Source organism: Rhyacophila brunnea, unplaced genomic scaffold (assembly GCF_057557595.1).
Source record: "Rhyacophila brunnea isolate RB1 unplaced genomic scaffold, BYU_Rbru_1.0 scaffold_6, whole genome shotgun sequence".
Lineage (NCBI taxonomy): Eukaryota > Metazoa > Arthropoda > Insecta > Trichoptera > Rhyacophilidae > Rhyacophila > Rhyacophila brunnea.
In genome coordinates, this window is record NW_028233276.1 from 22,543,357 (window position 1) to 22,563,326 (window position 19,970).

Sequence of the window (19,970 nt, forward strand, 5' to 3'; positions counted from 1 at the left end):
GTTTGATAAAATAATACCTGCTGTAGGTATATAGTATGACACCAGTCAGAATATAAACAAAAAAAAAATAATACGTGACGTTAATCCGTAAAACGATGAAAGGTTTTGCTGATGAATTAGAATGATTTTTTAATTGACAAACTATTTTTCTAACTTGGTAAACTTGGTTAATTTATAAGATATACACCCGATCCTCTTTTTGCACGGCTTTTTTGTACGGTTTTGAAATAACACGGTTTAAAAAAAGTACCGATTATTTTTTAATATCTTTTATTTACACTGATTTTTTTTTTGCTTTAACACGGGTTAAAAAAACTAAAAATAATAAAAATACGTATGTATGTACCTACATATTAATCAAAAAATCGCAATGGACCGCACGCCGCTGGTGCATACATATGTTGTCACCGGATGCTGCCCAGACATACCTACATACATACGTACATACATTGCGCCACTAGTCAATCACTTCGGGTTCGATATTAGAGACGCGCCGCGTGCTTCGGCGTCAGCGTCATTAAATATTTCCAGCGATGAGAGTGATTTTTTGCCAGAGAAAAACAGCCGTAAACGGGCACGTTTATTGTCAAATAACGAGACTGAATGAATATATTTCTCGATGCTAAATTTCATTTAAAATGAAAACTATGTATTTTTATGTATATTTTTATGTAATGTATAAATAATAAAAAAAATCGATTTATCTTTGAGTTCAAGAATTTCGTATTTTGAGTTGATTTTAAGTAATGGAACCTATCTACCATTTTTGTATGGGCATCTTATCTTTTTTACACGGTTTTGTTTTGCACGGTAGTCTTTGGAACGCATCCCCGTGCAAAAAGAGGATCGGGTTTATTTACATAATTATATTATGGTCGTCATTTGGATTAAAAATTATAAATATGTGTGTAAAATGTAAATACTATGTACATATTATTATAATATATTATAATGTAGGTACTGACTACTTACTTTATATACATTGTGGATAGTCTACAAACATGATCTTAGTATTATTAGAAGAGTCGATGTGTATTAAAATAATAAAAAAGGAGACTCAAGACAAAAAAGGTTGAACATCCGTCTTAAACTTGAACAACAATAGGCGCTAAATTTTATTGCGTAGTGGGTGGGACTTGGATGGGTCATATTAATATTGAGGTGACTTGGAAAATAAAAGACTTCTCATGTTATTCTCAGAAATCTCAAAATATCAAAAATGTTTTTGATTAATAAATGTTCATGAATCCATTTTTTATAATTTGTATTATAGAAGAGCAGAAGACTATATTACTGTAGTCGGTAATACACAAATGATAACTTTATGAAGCATCTGATCATTACAAATTTCTATTTACAATGCAGTTGTACTCGTATTAAAGATAATGAACTTTTTTTGAAAAAGGTAAATAATATGTATGTTACCTATTAGTAATGACTAGTGTCATAGTGTCCATCTCTGTAGCCATGGGTACGGGTTTAAATACCACGTCTAGCAAAATGTGGATATTATGTTTTTTACGTGCAAGAACCCAATGAGTCGGGAGAATGGTAAAAAATCATTTTTCGAAACTCATAATATGGTCCGTATATGAGCAGTATAATATGCATATTAGTTGTAAGCGTAAGTAATCTTACTAATTAAAACTGCACGTAGTTAGATTAGGTTAGGTTAGGTTAGGTTAGTTAGGGTTGGTTATTTACGATGTTGCTCATTGAACAACGTGTTGTTTTCAGCTAATTTATAGTAGCATAATGTGTTGATGTTTGAACAGGGATAATAGTGAACTAATTAAAAAAAATGTGTCTTCAAATGGAACTTTGTCGGCCTAGAGCTAACTTAGGAGTTCCGTGATAATTCGCAAAACCTAACGAAGAGGGTACAAATTGAAACAATGACGCATTTTTTTAAGTTTAGAAGGAATTAAGTGGCAACATGGAATTGAGTTGTCAATAAATGATATGATGCGCTCTTTCTTGTGTTTTTATCAAACCAGTCTGCCCATGAGCGGCGGCGTATTGAAGGTTTTCTATTATATTTTATATATTCAATACTGAATTGAACACGTTTTAGGAATGCTAAATTCGTATTTTTTCTTAGATTTTCTGCTAATCTTAAGAGTGCATTCGGCGGAGAAGGCATTTTATTGCTCTCTGCCCTAATTGGTTGTAAATGTTTGTGGATATATATATATATATATACCTACCACAATTTTATTTTTTTACGTCATGCAAAAATAATAAAATGTAATATATTATACTGAATTTGCATACAATTTGAAATAACATAGTAAGAAGGGGTACCTATCATTTTTCTTTGTCTAAGCAGTGATATTCTTTACATATTTCTTTGGTAATTTACCCCTAGAGCCTAGACCTTATGTGATAAACAAAAAAAGGTTAGAATTTACTAGCATGGGGTGACAAGTTGAAAATTTGGTATCAAGTTTTCCCCTATTTACATAATATTTGCGTGTTACCATAAAATATATGAGGCGATAAACGAGTCCTGTGAGAACAGGCATTGTCAGCAAAATCCATGACACACAAATCAATCGAGGAAATATTATTTAATTGTTTTTATATACATTTTTCACAGGCCGTCAGCGGTATCGGTGAGAAACGCTCACGGCAAAAAATAAGATTTCACATTTCTCACCGAAGGTATGGGAATGCTCAGTGTCAGCATTATTAAATTTAATCGTGAGGGTTTCAATAAATAAGCTATCATGATTGAATGAATATCTCACCCCCTTTTTATCTTGATCGTGTAACAGTCACTCCATGTCAGTCACTGGCAAGCTTCGGGTTACATATCTCGCTAGTTGTTATATATTATATTATTGACTTTATTGTACCTATATAAACTGTACTTGTCAATTCGGAAATAAACTCGCCATCTCCGCCAGCAACAACCAGTCTTCATACCTCGCTCTTCTTAGTCTCCCTCAGCATCATCATCATCCACCAACACACTTCTCCACACATTCTTCACCCTAAATATACATTAAAAATATTTTTTTCCACACAGAATAATTCACCAGCATCAAGTAAACGCCATCTTCTCGATACCAACGGCCTTCCGTGTAATCAAGCGAGAGGATCCCGAAATGCGCTTCGGCAGAAAATATTCCACCAAATCTCTCAGGAATGTGTTCGTCGCTGGAGAACACTGTGATGATGAGACCAAGGTACACATTAATATTATTGTAGTTTTTTTAAATATATATTATGCTTTAAATGTCGTTGCATACGACAATCAGTAGATGTTATGCGCACTTGCGCAGCTATTCTATACACACTACTGTCGTCGGCAACCATCGAGAGTAGTTTTACATATTGTTGTATGGAAGTATTATCATTTATTGTAACAATTACAATAAGCTGGTTGTAATTGTTACAATAAGTGGTTTTAACAATACCTCTCTTGGCTGTGCTAAATTTTAGAGCGAGATAGACAGTTTTGACTGTTTAGACGGCTAACATTATAACAATTATTATACTTCGATACAAACATATGAAAAACTACCCTCGATAGCTGTCGATAGCAGTCTTGTGCGCGCAGTCTAGCACGGTATGTTGACTGAATACCTTCCGGCGGAAATACGTGGATCTATGGTTAGAAATCCCGAATCCCGCTTTATGTGTTGATCCTAAAAACTTATCTTTACTACAAATTGCATTTTTTTTATCTAAAGAAGTTTAACTTCGAGAAAATATTCGAAAATTGTGAGCAAATTAAATTATTTCTCACCTTTACTTATGGGAAAATAAAATTACAGACCTACAGACTTATCTGTAGAATAGCCAAAAATGGATCTACAAACTACCATAGGACGCCATTTTGAAAATTTCAGTCGAATGTCAGATTTTGTCCAGTTACGAGTCTTGATTGGGTAGTTTTCGACAGTGGCTCCCCCATCCCATTATTCAGATAAGTTTGTAGGTCTGTACACTCCCTTTTTTTAATTAAGATTTCGGATTCAGAACTCAGTTACTGTTAAAATAATACATTTTTTTAATAATTTAAAATATCGTAGATATGATTTCCTTTTGTCATAATAATAAGGGTGGTAATAGCCTAAACCTGACGATTGTTGTTAAACAGACTGGACCTTGATAGACATCGTATCTGAATTTTTAAGAATTGCTAATCAGAAAATATATATAGTTAAATAACATATAATGTAAAAATCATCAGTCAGGATTCCATTGCTGGACGAAAGTTTCTTTATACTTCTTTTCTTCGATCCTGTGCATTTCAACCAACAGATCAGGTCAATTATTCGGATGTTTTCCACCACTGGATAACAATTTTTATTTTTATTTCGTTATAGTTTAACTTTTCCGGGATTTTGATAGGAAGGATTGGGGAATCTAATCCCAATATCTAAAAATCTGGAAAAGGGATTGCAATCCCTTGATGTCGGTAAGATGAGCTATTGTTAAAGTTTACCGATGTAACTAATTATTCTATTAAAATATAGTGTTAAAAGTCTTCACGTTAAATACATTAAATACAAATTTAGCAAGATCAAATAACACCTGGATTATGGGAATAAATTAAATACATAAATATAGCTAAACTGACCAAATTTTCTTGGAAAAAATAAAATACAAACATTTTTATAAAATCATAGAAAACAGAACAGGTTGTATAAATATTATGTTTATATAAAACCAGAAGGTTTTACGACTTTAAAATATTTAAGTGACGATACATCGGTACGGATATAGAAAAATCATTTTAAATGTGATGTTTGTTCATTCATTTAAACACGTCATCTCCAACTTTTTGTATAATCGACTCATATTCAAAATCAAAATTCAAATGTGTGTCTTTTCTTTTTCCATATTATTATTCTCGTTTTCTCTTCTTAGTTCTCATATTATTATAAAAAATACAACATTTTCGTTTGTAAATATTCAATATTCTTTATCTCCGAGTATTTTTCTTTTCTATTTATTTTCTACTCGTATGTGTGGTCATTGTTAGACTTTAATATAATATTATAATTTAGAAGTGGAAAGTTTATTGGTTGCAATATCTTCTCGTTAATTTTTTTTTATTAATATTTCGAATTATTGTAACTGTTTGTTTTCATTAATAAATTAAAAATATACAACAAAAAATTGGTTAATTGAAAACCAGTGAAATGCGATCGATGTGTGTACATAAAAATATGATAAATATACAGGAAGTTGCCCTAAAATAAACAACGTGTGCCACCGTACATATAGCTGTAAAAAAACTTTGTTATAACTTTCCACCACTATCCGGTAAATTCAATTTTAGAAACATACAAACACAACCTTTCTTTCGAGTTTACCTTTGGGTAATTCATAAGGTTTGTTTACTCTTTAAGCCGTTCTCATATTTCATCCATGATAACTACTGAGGTGTGTAAATAATAATAATATTATGGAACAGACATTTTAGTAGTATTCTTGAAGTTTTCTAGCAACATTTTTAATAACTATAAAAGCTACCCTCCCTTTAAAATAATATCTATATATGTTTGTTTGTCAAGGAGATTCACTAACTTTTTTACTCTACCCTGGCTTCATTGCATAAGGTCAGTGGGGTTGCGTCAACAACGGAAGATTATACCCACGCGTCAATATAATATTGAGTTAGCGTTTGAGTTAGCGTATGTACATAAATTTAATGTAATGAAGTGCAGCAAATTCAGTACATACATAATCTAAATATATTTAGCGTCGATATCCGGCTATTCTAATTATACACTTTCTCTGGAAAGAAGGATTGAAATATTTTTCACTAGTTTTTTTAATAAACTACTTTTTTATTAAATGAATAATTAATAATATCAGAATTCATTGTTGAAAATAATATATAATTTGGAAGCACCTTAGAAACATACATATTAGAAAAAATCTCGTAAAAAATATGGTGTCAGGTTCATGTGGCTAAATTGGTAGAGCACATTATCTAGATTCATATGGATGCAGGTTTGCGTTCTGTGCGTCACCATATTTTTCTTAAATTATATTTCGACTGCTTAATCCGCAAGCCAGCTAACTGCACTTTTGACCAACAATGAGATTTTGATGGCGTTTTGTTATAAAGCATAGGTACTCGTATGTTCTATGCTCACACAAATTTCAAATTCCGAAACCTTAAATGCGTTATCGTTCTTCACGCAAAACAGCAAAATGTAGGTACCAAATTACCAATATCATAAATGGACCAACTCAAGATAGTTAAATTATTAAGTTTTTCCTCCTTCCTGAACAATTTTTGCCCAAGTGGAGTTAGCCGCTTTGCAGATTAAGCAGTAGATATGTTCAATAAAGAATATAACATTCTTAAATTTTGTAAACTATTCGTTGAATTAAAAAAGTTGTTATTAATTATTAACAAGTGCATGTACGTTAAAACTAAAATTTGCAGAGATCTTGATGTCGGCTAGGAGTCTAGGTAGGTAGGTACCTAATGATAGTGCCGAACATCACAAAAATCCGGTTTCCAATATTAACGAAATTTGAAAAACGTTTCAGTTACATGACTATTAGCAAATTTCGTCGTAGGGCAAACAAAGGTGGCTAAATTAGCAAAGCACATTAACCGGAATCTGATGGCGATATTTTATTCAAGATTTTTTGTGATATTTAGGTATGTTTTTAATGTGTTCTAAAATTATGTAGGTACCTATGTAAAATAATATAGTAGGTACACAATATAATATATATTTAATAGCAATCTCTTGATTGGTGATTTAATTTACACGAAGTTTTATAATTTATATACAAATATTATTCGCGTGATAATAAATATTAGTAGATTAAACATACCTATATAAAAAGTAATCCTAAAATCCAATAATTTCCCTATTTTCAATCCCGAAATTACGGAATTGCGAACCCTATTGATTGTCGAGTTTTAAGTTGATAGGTCTATGTACTTAGGCTCATGTAATTTTTGTATTTTTCACTGACTGCCTATTGAGCCAGTGGCAATTTTCTTTGATACTTATGCAGATGCCGCAATCATTTCGCCAGAAGATTTTAAAAAGGCTTCGAAACAGTTCAAACCAGTTCAAAATTATTAAATTATACGAAAATCTTTAAAATATGCACATTTCTCACAAATTGGGTAAAAAGTAATACCAATAGCATAAAAAAATCCCCACAACTAACATGGAGGGCTACATAACATAACCTCTCAAGCAGATACGTACCTATACGTACCTACTAATAATTATTAGTGATTCTAAAGAGATTGATATTGGTACAGGGTTTTTATTTTATTTTTTATCGTGGGTGTTTTCATGCAGTGCGTAGGGCCTCCACGTCCTTAAGCCCGCCTCTGCATTGACCTAGCAACAAGGAAATAATTTTAATTGTAGGCATTTCCCTTCAATTTATAGACGTGGGCAGAGAGAGTATTCAACGTGCCTATCTTGAATCACTGGTGGCAGACGGAGACTGGACATGCAATAACTGCTACTTCCCTTGGCTTGGGCATGGGAATCACAGCTCGTGCCCCCAAATACTCTGCAGGGATGCCAGTACCAGGATACAATGGTAAGCTCTTATTAGTACAGCCTGTTGATGTTATAGTTTATGGATTTCGGTGACCATTCGATCATTATTTTAGCGATAAATCGTTTTGTTTACCACATATTTGTCTTTTATTTTAACATAAAAGTAAAACCTAAAGATCCGGAAGCGTGTCCGGAAAATAAAATTTTACGTATGCAATGGGTCGTATCACAGTTTACCGTGGACTGCTCTATCGGAAACTGATGACTGTATACAATTGAAACACTTAAAAATATGTAATAACTAAAATTCTGAATTATTCAAAATTAGGTTAGCAAGTAGGTGCTCGTAAGTATCAATCCGTACCTATAAAATAATCGTAGCATTATCATCAAATATTTGATACCAATCAATATCAAATTAATGTTCTTATTGTATGTAATAAAACTGGAACATTACTATCTGCAATGCTCCACGGACAACGCGCCATTTTTTATATCAATGCTATAATGTCATCTCTTTCCCGTACGATAACTCACGGTGAACTGTGATACGGCGAGATGGAATACGTATAATTTACATATAACTAGATTAAAGTGGAAAAGAATCCCTTAGTCTAATTCTGATAAGGTTACAAATTCTATGTGCAGCTCGACACCCTAAAAAAAGGTCTCCAATTTGATTCTGAAGAGAAAATTTTCAATTAGCTGCTCAGAGCATAGCACAAAATAATAAGCAAACAATGGCCGTTATGTGATAATTTTATTTTTATTTTAAAAATATGGTTGCCAGGCTAGATAACATTTTTAAGCATTCTGTTTTATTTTACCACGTTTTTATTAGCTCGTATTCTTGTTTGTCCAGTATTTTTTTTTCTTGTTTGTCCAAGATTTATATTGGACGATTGAAGATTTTTAACTAACTTCCCGACTAGCTAGACATTTGAAACTTTTAGAAGATATTAGAACATGATTACAATGCATTATTGTAATACTTTTAGCCATTTTTAAGCAGAATTGAATTCATTTTCAGTTAATTCTGTTTTGTATGGAAAGTTATTTTTTTCGGAAAAAATTCGTAGAAAGTAAAACACTATTATTGGTTGCTAAGGGGGTCCTAGGAACTAAATTATTAATATATACGTGCGTTACTATGGAAATCAATATGAAATGTCAAAATGACATTTCAGTATTCAGTATTTCTATCAAGTACAAAAAAAAGTATTTATTAATACATAGAATTGTCAAGTTTATATGATTCAACAGAAAATTTAAAAACGTGGTAATTATATAAAAAGTTAATTTTATCTTGTAATTATTTAATGCTAGTATAATATAATATCTATCATGATGGACCTATATATTATGACATATCTTGTCAAAATATTATGGACAGTGACGTCCCGTGGGTGGTGAGCAGGCCATGCGTTGCATAGGGGCGGCATACAATAAAGAGCGGTGAATGAATGAACGAAAACAATTAATATTACATGAGAACAGTGGTGGTTTTCCATGAAGCATACGATGCGGTCGCTTCATTAGAAAGTATTGCCATTTTAGTTTCAAAAATAGTCGAAACAAAAAAATCTTGACAACATAACTATTGTTGTATTTTAATACCCGTTGTAATACATATTGTTATGGCGGTTTATCGCACAGGATTTTTTTTTACAAGGGTACCTCCAAACCTGTCAGCGCCACAGACCTCCACATATCTAAAATCACAATTGTTTCAAAGTAAGTTTCGTGGAAATGCTCTATTGTACAGTAGTAGACTGAATGTATGGTAATTTTAAAGATTTTGGTATATGATAGCCGAAAATAGGTAAGTAGATAGATAGATACTTAATAAATCTGCAGACAATTTGAAACTAAAAATAAAAAAATAATGGCATTTTAAGTCTGCTTAAGGGTGGTACTTTGCTTTGGGACGTCACTGGTTATGGAATATTGTTTAATATAGGTACCTTCGAAAACCTCTTCACCAGTAGGTATACTAATTGAATTCAATAATTTATTGTATAGTCCGACAACAAGAAATCGGCGATAACAGGAAGTCGCATATAGAAGACTTCTCAGTGACGTGCCTGTCATGGCGGCAACGCGTGCACTCTTTTTAGATGCGACTCCTTTTCTTCTTCGCAATAAACCAAAAGTTTATTAATAATATTTATAACATCACTCCTGATCGTTTTAGACATATTTTATTATAAAAAGCTTCAAATTACATAAATAATTGATAGATCCATATACGGGAGCGTAAAATTAAAAATAAATTTGGGGGCGTTCCTCATCTTAAAACGGAAGTGCGATTAGCTGCACTGGAGGGCGTTGTTAGTTCACAGTTTTAACACGTGGACAAGAAGTTCTTGTTAAGTATTTAAGTAATAAGTATTTTAAAATATGTCCTTTTGTTTACAGTCCAGGTTCTAAGATTAGACGGCACGCAGGCTGATGCTAACGAGCTCGGGAGAATTGTGGTGAAGCTGCCTCTCCCTCCAGGAACTGCGTCCACCCTCTACCAGGCTGATGATCGGTTTCGACAAGTCTACTTCTCAAAGTACCCAGTTAGTAGGACCTTCTTTTAATGAATAATATCGTTAATTATTATCTAATGATTCTTTTCGATAAATAATTACTAATTACTTTTGAAATCCATGTTTAATTTATAGTTTATCGCAGTCACTATGAATGTAATTTAATACTTGTGATCAATATTGTGAAGGTGTCAAAGAAAATCATCTTCATTCAGATGGATCAATCATACTATGTTTTTTTTAAATAAAATTAAACAATTTTTTTTATATGCAGTAAATTTTTCAAGACTATTTTTTAATTGGCTACTTTTACAGTGCCCGAATTGGAACTTTCTACGAACCGGAGCGCTCGATAATTTTCCAGAAATTTTATCAAATTGTATGGACTTATTGGCCGGAATCTGATGGATACGGGTTCGAGTCCTGTATGGATTGATATATACTTTTCAAGATTTTCTCTAATTCTAATGTTATGTGTCTCTATATGTACAATTGATAGGGTTTCTACGATACGATGGACGCAGGATACATCGACGAATGTGGCAACGTTTTTGTGACTGCACGCGACGATGATGTGATCAATGTTGCTGGTCACCGGCTGTCAACCAGTGCCCTGGAAGACGTTGTCTTGGGTCATCCTGATGTGGCTGATGCGTCAGTCATCGGAGTCCCAGAAGCCACCAAGGGAGAGATCCCGCTGTGTCTATTTGTCATAAGACCAAGTAAGGATAGAATGTGATTTTGAGTTATCACGGATTCGTCGAATTGTCATTGGTTACTACGAGTAACTTTTTAGTGATTGATATCTCTCTCGTCGTCTTTTGCTGATAACAAACAATCATTCAGTTCGATTTCTACTAAAACTGAATACCTACCGACTTTATGTATTTAGATTAGAGCTGGAAATGGAACCGGAACTGAGCTCCGAGAACCCCTTATTTACATATTTTAAAATCGGAACCTCTGATTCAGAATTTTAATAATACCGAACCGATACTGGACCCCACATCCGAAAGCGGCCCCCTAAATCGTATCCCCAGTGGAACCTCAGGGTTCCTCAAAGTAAAAATAAGGGTGTTCTGTGTATTTTTAGCGAGTTTTCGTATTTTTATATCAATCCACTCGAATTAGAGTTGTCGGCACTTGGCATTCAATTATGAAGCACTGATCGCGACCCCCGTTTGTGGTAGTCAAGTAACATGCACCCTGAAAAGAATTAAAATAAATTTCTACACGTGAATTATTATTTAATTATATCAATCATTATATCACATCAAATCACATAACCACATATTTGTAAATGTTAATATACCTACCTAAAGTGAAATAGCGCCGCGGGCGGCATTTTTTAATATCACAGAAAATTTGTGGTGTGTTTATCTCACTTAACTGATAGACCTGCTATACCGGGCCCCCAGGCTAGAGCCCGGTAAGCCCCCCACCCTTGTCTGGGCCATGCTGGACCCCTTAAAATGACGAAGTTCTGGAGGTACCATACTTCTTTTATTTTTGCCATGGTCTTGGTCACTCCTGGTGTAGTCAGTTATTCCAGATAATAGTAATTCAATTCATATGTATTATACATTCCGACGTAATGTTTTACAAGTTTTTATACAAATGTTGTTCGAAAATCCACAAATCATGGCTACTTACTCTTTGTGTTTTGAAACTGAAATAAATCAAAAACCATCTCAGATAATGTAGTTATCATAAAATATCTGAAAGGTTGGTACTTGAGACGGTAGCTTAGTGATTAGGTTAGGTTAGTCCGCGCCCGGCAAGCGAAATATATGTGTTTGAGTCATGCATGGTCCACTCATCATGTCGTTCCATCATTCTCAAGAATGTGTATGCGACTTTAGTGTACATAGTTAATATTATGGTTAGGTATTTATCCTCACTCAGACAATCTTTTGAAATCAAAGCCTTTACTTTTTGATCATATTATAAAACCATATTATTATATGTGTCAAGGCTAATAATATTATGTATTTTGTAGATGCCCACCGAAACGAGTCGGAAATAGCTAGAGAGCTGGTGTGCATGGTGAGAGAATTGATTGGACCGATCGCTTCCTTCCACAAAGCTGCAGCGGTAGGCGGACTCCCACGCACCAGATCTGGCAAAACCCTGAGACGCTCCATGGCAGACCTGGCCCGGAGCAAGCATGTCAAACTACCCGGCACAATCGAAGATGTATCAGTGTATAAAGATATTAAAAGGGTTTTGAGGGAATTAGGCTATGCTAAGAATGCGCCAGATCCTCAGTTGTAAATACATTATTTCCAAGATGCCAGTATACTTTATTTTGATATTTGTATTAGGTATTAATATGAGAAGTATGAATGGAAGCGTGTGAATAATTATATTAAATATAACATGTAATCTGTTAATGAGATAGAAAGAAATATAATTAATATTAATTAGATTTACTGTAGGTAGGTAGGTACTTAAAAATTTGTTAATTGTTATTATAAACCTTTCTTTAATATTATATTTGTATATAAATTGTATATCTCACAAAGGTTTGGTATATATTATTTCTCGTTTGAAGTTTGCTACTGCATATCCTGCATACTGCGTAGTAATAGAGTGAAGGTACAGATTCCTCCGTTATACCCTAAAAAACTACACTAGTTTTCCCTAAAGTTTTGTGAATATTAATTATATCTCAGTATCATACTTCATGTTAAAACTTTTTTACATTTCCTAAGGTATAAAAGTATATTGACTGATTGCTCGGTGAGGACGACAAGGTCATATGTATTTATATTGGTATATCGAATGTTAACGATTAAGTAGTGATGACATAACTCAATTCAAATAATCACCACCGTCTCATAATGATCACAACACCTTAAACAACAGGTGTATTTGAGTGACCTATGGGAATAATCTTAACCTCAGGAAGGTATTACATCGCCACTCAAGGTTCATAACATTCGGCCAGTGGTGAGTATAGGTCGCGCAATTAAAGTTGAGGCGACCACACAGATATACAGATAAGAAAGATTGTGTGTATTGGTGTATTTCTGGTAATATTCCATACTTGAAACATCCTGTTTGTAAACGATGCGTCTGTGTGAGTATTCTCGTCGCCTCAACATCGGTTGTGCTACCTAACACCTGAGTATTATTGTCTTTCCAATTAATTGATACGTTAATTTACTACTTTACTAGTAATAAATGCATGTTTGCACGCCAGCGTCTCCAAAAATTGTACTTTGAACATTAAGATTTCTGTGCCATTAATTATTCTTTTGTGTCAAAAATTAACCCCGCTGTATGTCAGGGAATGTCATGCATAATGAATTAATTATTCTTGCCTACCTATTATAATATTTAGTTAAATTACCTGTCTCCACTTTATATTATGAATAGCAATTTTTTGAGCATTATTTTGAAAATGCAACAATGTAACTAAAGTTTTTAATATAATTGGATAATTTTAAATGAAGTCTGTTTAAGTTAAATAGTATAAAACTAATTTATTATACTTTAAAATGTAAGTATGGTGTACCTAACCCTTGTATAGCGACTCTGTTAAGAAGCTAACGTGTATCACTAAAAATCATCATAATCGCAACATTTAAAAGTCATTTTCTGTAAAGTACGTGTTTACTACAAATATTTTTTAGGTTGACTTATTTCCATTATGTTTTTTTATTCAATTCTGAATAACATAATGCTTATAAGAGTTAGTAATATAATACTCCGTTTACACGTGCATGGATTTGTTACTGACAGTACGTATAATCGCGGCCATAACAAGAAAATGCGGCCATAGCAAGAAAAAAGTTCAGAAGCTTCTGAATTTTCACACGACAGCTGGAATAGCCTACACCTGTGCAGTAGAACGATAGTGGCGAACCTGCCGGAAAAAAACAGTAAGTACATGGCACCGTGCATTTTGATGTTTACAATTTTTTACAACCAGTTAAATAGCTATGCCCACGGTGGCCGCGCGGCATAAGCGTTGGACTATCATGCCGTGGGTCCCAGGTTCGAATCATGGGTCTGGCAAATACACATATTGTTTTTCAATATGTGTGTGAGTCAGGGTATCAACCTAATAGGTTGAGCAAGTGGCTGACATCCATTTCTCGTAAAAAAAAAATCTGTTAATACAAACCTCTACTCTGTGGAGGCCCATATGATTCTATTAGGATCGGACATGGTCGGGGAAATAGCACCATACAATGATAACATCGCATCTCGCTTACTCTTGAAGAATGAGATTGACGAGACAGTCAGCACTTTTACATTAAACACAACAGTTATTATCGCGATAGTTGAATTTACACACTATTGGTGCCAGTAAATCCAAGCATGTGTACAGGCGCTATAATTTACGTTAATTAATCATAAAGCAGATTGCCTCCTGATTGATGGAATTTAAGTACCTCAGGTTAAACGTAAATATAAGAAATAAATTGTTGACAGATCGATACCTTAGAGGTGAAAGCACTCACCCAAAAGTGAAATACGTGAGTTTGAGCCCCACTTGATGTAACTTTTTTTCTAAAATTTTGTCTAATAAGTATGTTTCTGAAGCCTATCAAAATTGTATTTTTTTATTTCCATTACATTACATAACACAATGACTATTTAATGAAATAATAAAAATTCATGTAGGGCTTTATTTCTAAGATACGAAAGCGGTCATGATGTACCTACTTACCTTAATTTTTTGATTTTCGCAAAATCTATTTTAAAGAGATAACTTTACTATACACTATGCTATACAGTATTTGAAGGAATTTGTAATTGTACTCTTCGAAGGTGGAATCCCATGACTGTATATACTGGTATATTTGACAAGAGTACCAATATTATGCATTTGTAGACCTACCAACCTGATAAAAGTTATATTTGGGAAATATTCATGGTCAAGAAATTAAGTTATTTGTTGTCTTTACGACTTGTGTCAACATTTACCGACAATCAGCAGGTAAAATATTTATCATGTATACCAGTCTTGTGATTCCCCTTCTTTCACAGTGTTAGCTTCACTTTTGGTTCAACCATCATTGCATTACATAAAAGTAATTAAATCTGTTGACTATTTTCGTTAAAATATTATTAAAAAAATAAATAACAAATCAATCCATCCAAAATAAATTTATAGTTTTCATAAATAATATGTAGATATCTAATATTACTATTCACTATGAAGACATTGTATAAAAGAGTTGGAATGTAGTGACAATTTTATTATTATTTATGGTTCTTAATTATTTAATGAATGTGATTTGTCTTTGCCATAGATATTATAATGAACAATATTTTAATATTAATTTTTTATACTTACGACACGGTAAGATTATCGTAAAAGAGTTATAACAAAGTTACGTGAGATCTGACACTACTTTTGGAATACCTACTTCAATATTATTCATGTCAAATACCTCATTCAAGATAATAAAAATGCATAATAACTATTTTATTGTAATTAAATATTTAAAGCATCGGAAAAATATGTTACATTGAACTAATTTTAGTAATTTTTACATAAAACAATAAATATGGTAGTGGAAGACAAGTGGATACATGAACATAGATCACACGTTGTTTGAATTTGGAACTAAACTGTTCGCAATACAATAAACAATTGAATGACAATGACAAAATTTAGCATTAGTATATTCATAGATAATTTGAGGCGTCTAATTCTAAAAAGCGATAAGTCCACATTTGGTCAAAATCGAGAAAAAAATGCTTCACGTATTCTTTGTATATTTTTACACATGTATTGATCTATAAATTGCGAAAAAAGCGACAAAACCCTTCAAAAAAAATATTTTAGGTATCGATTTATTATAAAAAGTGCCATGGCCGTGTTTCATATTATTTAAAGCTTGGTTGATTTCATGCGTGTTTAAAGTCAACCAATAAGGGAACGTTCAATATTGTAAATGGCGTCTCCCATGCTGTAGCATCCGGTAAACTCATGACAGTGCCACGGAAATATGTGCCTTATACGGAATAAATTAAAAAGTGAGGTACAAGTAGACCTACGTCCAATTTTATTATGCCTATATTTATTACATTTAAGAGTTTATCGGCTGAAACAAATTGCCATTTGGTTCTAATTTCGATATAGAATACAACGGAAAAAATAATCTCACGTTAAAACAAATAATTGAAGCTTGAAACATAAAAACATTGTTTCCCGCAAATATCGAATTGTGGACCTATCGTTTTTTGTAATTGCCTTATACAATTTAACTACCTACCGTAAGGAGCTATATTCAAATCTATATCATTAAAAAAATTAACAAATTTTTGTATATACTTTTACTTTAAACTATCATACGACAACTATTACGAAGAAATTTAATTATAGTGTATTTCTTATCATCTTTTTACCCCTGCCTACAGTCAATAAAACAATAATTATAGCAGATCTCAAACGTTTATTTAATCTCTTAGCAAGATAATTTATCTTAAAGGTGAGTTCCGACTTTCTCCGACTTTCTTCCGACGAGTCCATAAATTTATGGCAACCGTTCCTTGACCCCAAGTCTGCAATGGATTGAAGTCTGTTATTCCATTAAAAAAACACAGTGCGCGTGCATGACACACAATTTGGATGGTATTTTTGACTACCAATACGAGCAAATCTTTGACTAGTCATGGGGGCATTGCTGGCGAGCTCTTCGAACTTACACGTCTTTTCCGGAACCTCTGAGAATGTTCTGAAAGGGAAGAGTTATTCAAGTCGGCCCAACTAGCTATTATCTATATAACTGTTGGGCCCAATAGGCTGTCTGACCTGATTTCCACAAAGGTCAATTTTAAAGCTTCGAACGAATTTGCGAAGTCATACTGTGAGCATGAAAATCTTTTCTGTCAGTCAGTTTTGTATTTTCTTTTTGTTTTACCTGTTTCTCCGTGCCCCTCTCTTCTATAGGTACTCTTAAATTGAATCAAAGTACACTTGAGTCTGTAGCAACCTCATATTCTCGGGTGACTGTTCATGCAATGTTTTGGAATAGTGTGAAATTTATTCAATTATTAGAATTATGAAGGCTATAAAGACGCCTCGGAAAATATGGGTTATATTGGTGCATCATAAATACGTCCACATTCAACCTATCTCAACCTCGGTCGTCCGGATTAGTGAGATAGTCTCCGACTCATGTCTGTACTTCCCTTTATATCAGCAGACATAACCTCGTCATAGTTAACAGGCTTTAACATATTTTCATGGAGTTATAAGTATGTATTTTTTTGATTCGATTATTTGGGTTAGTGAAATTTAATAACTTTATGTAATAAAAGCTACTACAGAATTCATATTATGTAGGTATATAATGTAATATTTAATTAGTCTTTAGGCTTAGTTGTAACTGTCGAAAACCACTTACTTCAAATCAATTTGCTGTGAATGGTGAGACAGACAATCGGTACTTTCACATTCTCATTTGCATGTAAATTAGATATGTAGGTATGTACTAATATGTTTAAAATAGGTAATCTATTTCAATAATTGTTATTTATATAAGGTTATTCAGAATAGTATTACTGTTTGTTAATAATTACATATTTGTAGAGATGATTTTTAATTAGTAATTGAATTTACCATCAATTTACTTGCAAGTTTCAAGTTTTCACAAATTATTTAATATTCTTTTGAGTTCATTAAGAGTTTTAGACAATGGTAAAACTTCTAAATAATAAGAAAAACACATAATTGCTTCCTCTATAACTTTACTGATGTTAATATTTGTATTGACACATCAATCACTATAGCAATGGGTCAAACATTCGGAATGTGACTATTTTTAAATAAAAAAATGATTATATAATAATATTTAATGGTATAATTATTATACGGGATTGATCACATGTTTTGCTTGTAACATCAACAGAACTAGTTGATGTATCTGCAAGTTATATTTGAAATATTTTCTTGTTCATTATTATTACTTTCGATAAAATCAAGTATTCAATTTTTACTGTATTGAATATTTTGCAGCCTAGTGAATAGATGAATATCACATCCTTAGATTATAGAAAAATATACATAGAGCAATTGCATGTGTTTGTCCTTCAAAACATGACAAACTTTTTCACGCACTGGCCTCGCCCCCTTCACGCTTCCACCGCGACCCTTTCCTGGGTTATTCGAAAATATGTGTAACAGTGTGCGTGTCTAGTGTTGCCAGATATCAAATATTTATTCCAATGTTATAATTTTACAAGCAATGTTTTTATAAATTATATTATGGCAACACTGGCGTGTTGGCTATGCACTTGGTAAAACATCACTCACTAAAATCGGCTATTGCGGAGGGCTTGATCACATCAATATATTATATTTAGAGGCAGTACTAGCAAGTACTAGTATGTAATAGAATTAGACTAGGATGTACATATTGTTATGACTTCCTAATTTAACACCTGCAGCCCTATTCCAGTGTTATGTTTACTGTTAACATGAAATTTAACACCTGTGTGTGCAATTCGAAAGGAAAAGAAGTGCCCACTATTTATTACAATGGCAATGTGACACGCCTGGAGATATAAAATTTAAAGTTTGCAATAAACATGACAGCTAGAATAGAGGTACAGGGAAGAACATTAGTAAAAATTGTACATATTATTTTTTAAACGATCGATCGGTCTTTTAATGGATTGAAGAATATTGTAGAATGTATTTCATTTTAAAATTAAATTATATTATTTTATAATAATATATTAATCAATAAAACCATATTAATTTAGTAATATAGGTACTAATTGATTCGGGGTTTCCTTGTTAAGAAATATATTTAAAAAAAAAAAAAAAAAAAACTAATATAGTACCTATATAAAAATTACAATTACATACCTACTAAAAATAATAATTATTTATGCACAATATATGTAGCTACACTGATAAGTAAGATATGTACATGAATTCTCTCATTGACTGCAGTGCAAGTCGAATTTTCTCTCCTCATTTCAACCCAGATTATGTTTGCTGACTAAAAATATCATGTGGGCCTTTATGTAGTCGTAATTTTAATTATTTTTTTAATGTACATATTGGATTTTGAAATTTTTATTATTGGACACTAATGCCACTTTCACACGGTAAACTGAATTGCAAGAAAATAATATTTATAAATTTAATAATCAATGAAATGTAAGTTTACATTGAATATAAAATTGAGCATCAATTATTGGTATGCTTGTCTGTAGAGAAGTCCCATTTACAGGCATTTATTGGTTCCAAATGATAGTCTTCTAAACAGTACATATATTGTTATGCTATTATGTAAGTATCACATTATCGAGCTGTGAGTCAATTTTGTCAGTTCATATATCACTGCATAGTTTAGTAATGCCCATGTTTTATTTACCACCAATATTAAAATATAATTAATTGCAGAAACCTCCCATTTAGCATGTCACATTTTAATAAGACCATAATACAGGAGAACCCCCTCGTTAATTTGAAATCGACGAGACAAATAATCGAATCACAAAATAAAAAAATGTAAGGTAAAAAAACAGTAAAACTTGTTCCAATTTTGTAAAATTGTTCGAAATCACTATAGTAAATAAATTTTATGAATTTTGAATTAACCATGTCTGTATTAACGAGGTTTCACTGTAACTTAATCATATTGGAGATATTACACATACTCTACGATGATAAGCCCTTTGCGCCATTTAGAAAGATCAAGTTATTCATAGACTTTCACGTTTGTGCTTATAGAACAGTTATTTGTCTTCTTTGTAAAATTTTAATTTTGTTATATTAGAGGTTTTAAGAGACAACATGCTATGGCAAATAGATAAAGACGTGTACATGTTTCTATCCAAATGACAGATTATACGAATTCAATTTTCCAGTCACTAATTTTTTTACTGTAATTAATTTAAATTTTGATAACGGTGTATGAGGCAAAGATGTAAATACTTTTGAATGTAACTG

The 19,970-nt window shown here is 32.5% G+C and overlaps 1 protein-coding gene across 1 annotated transcript in view; it reads left to right on the forward strand.

Moving 5' to 3' along the window:
* The window catches only part of LOC147065417 (acyl-CoA synthetase short-chain family member 3, mitochondrial), a 57,283-nt gene extending 37,389 nt beyond the window's left edge, over positions 1-19,894 (forward strand). The window contains exons 8-12 of the mRNA XM_085957144.1: positions 3,032-3,191; positions 7,392-7,548; positions 9,927-10,072; positions 10,542-10,764; positions 12,042-19,894. Of these exons, the coding sequence (XP_085813270.1) occupies positions 3,032-3,191; positions 7,392-7,548; positions 9,927-10,072; positions 10,542-10,764; positions 12,042-12,316 (961 nt within the window). The 3' untranslated portion in view covers positions 12,317-19,894. The remainder of the gene's footprint in view (positions 1-3,031; positions 3,192-7,391; positions 7,549-9,926; positions 10,073-10,541; positions 10,765-12,041) is intronic.
* Positions 19,895-19,970: the final 76 nt, after the last annotated feature.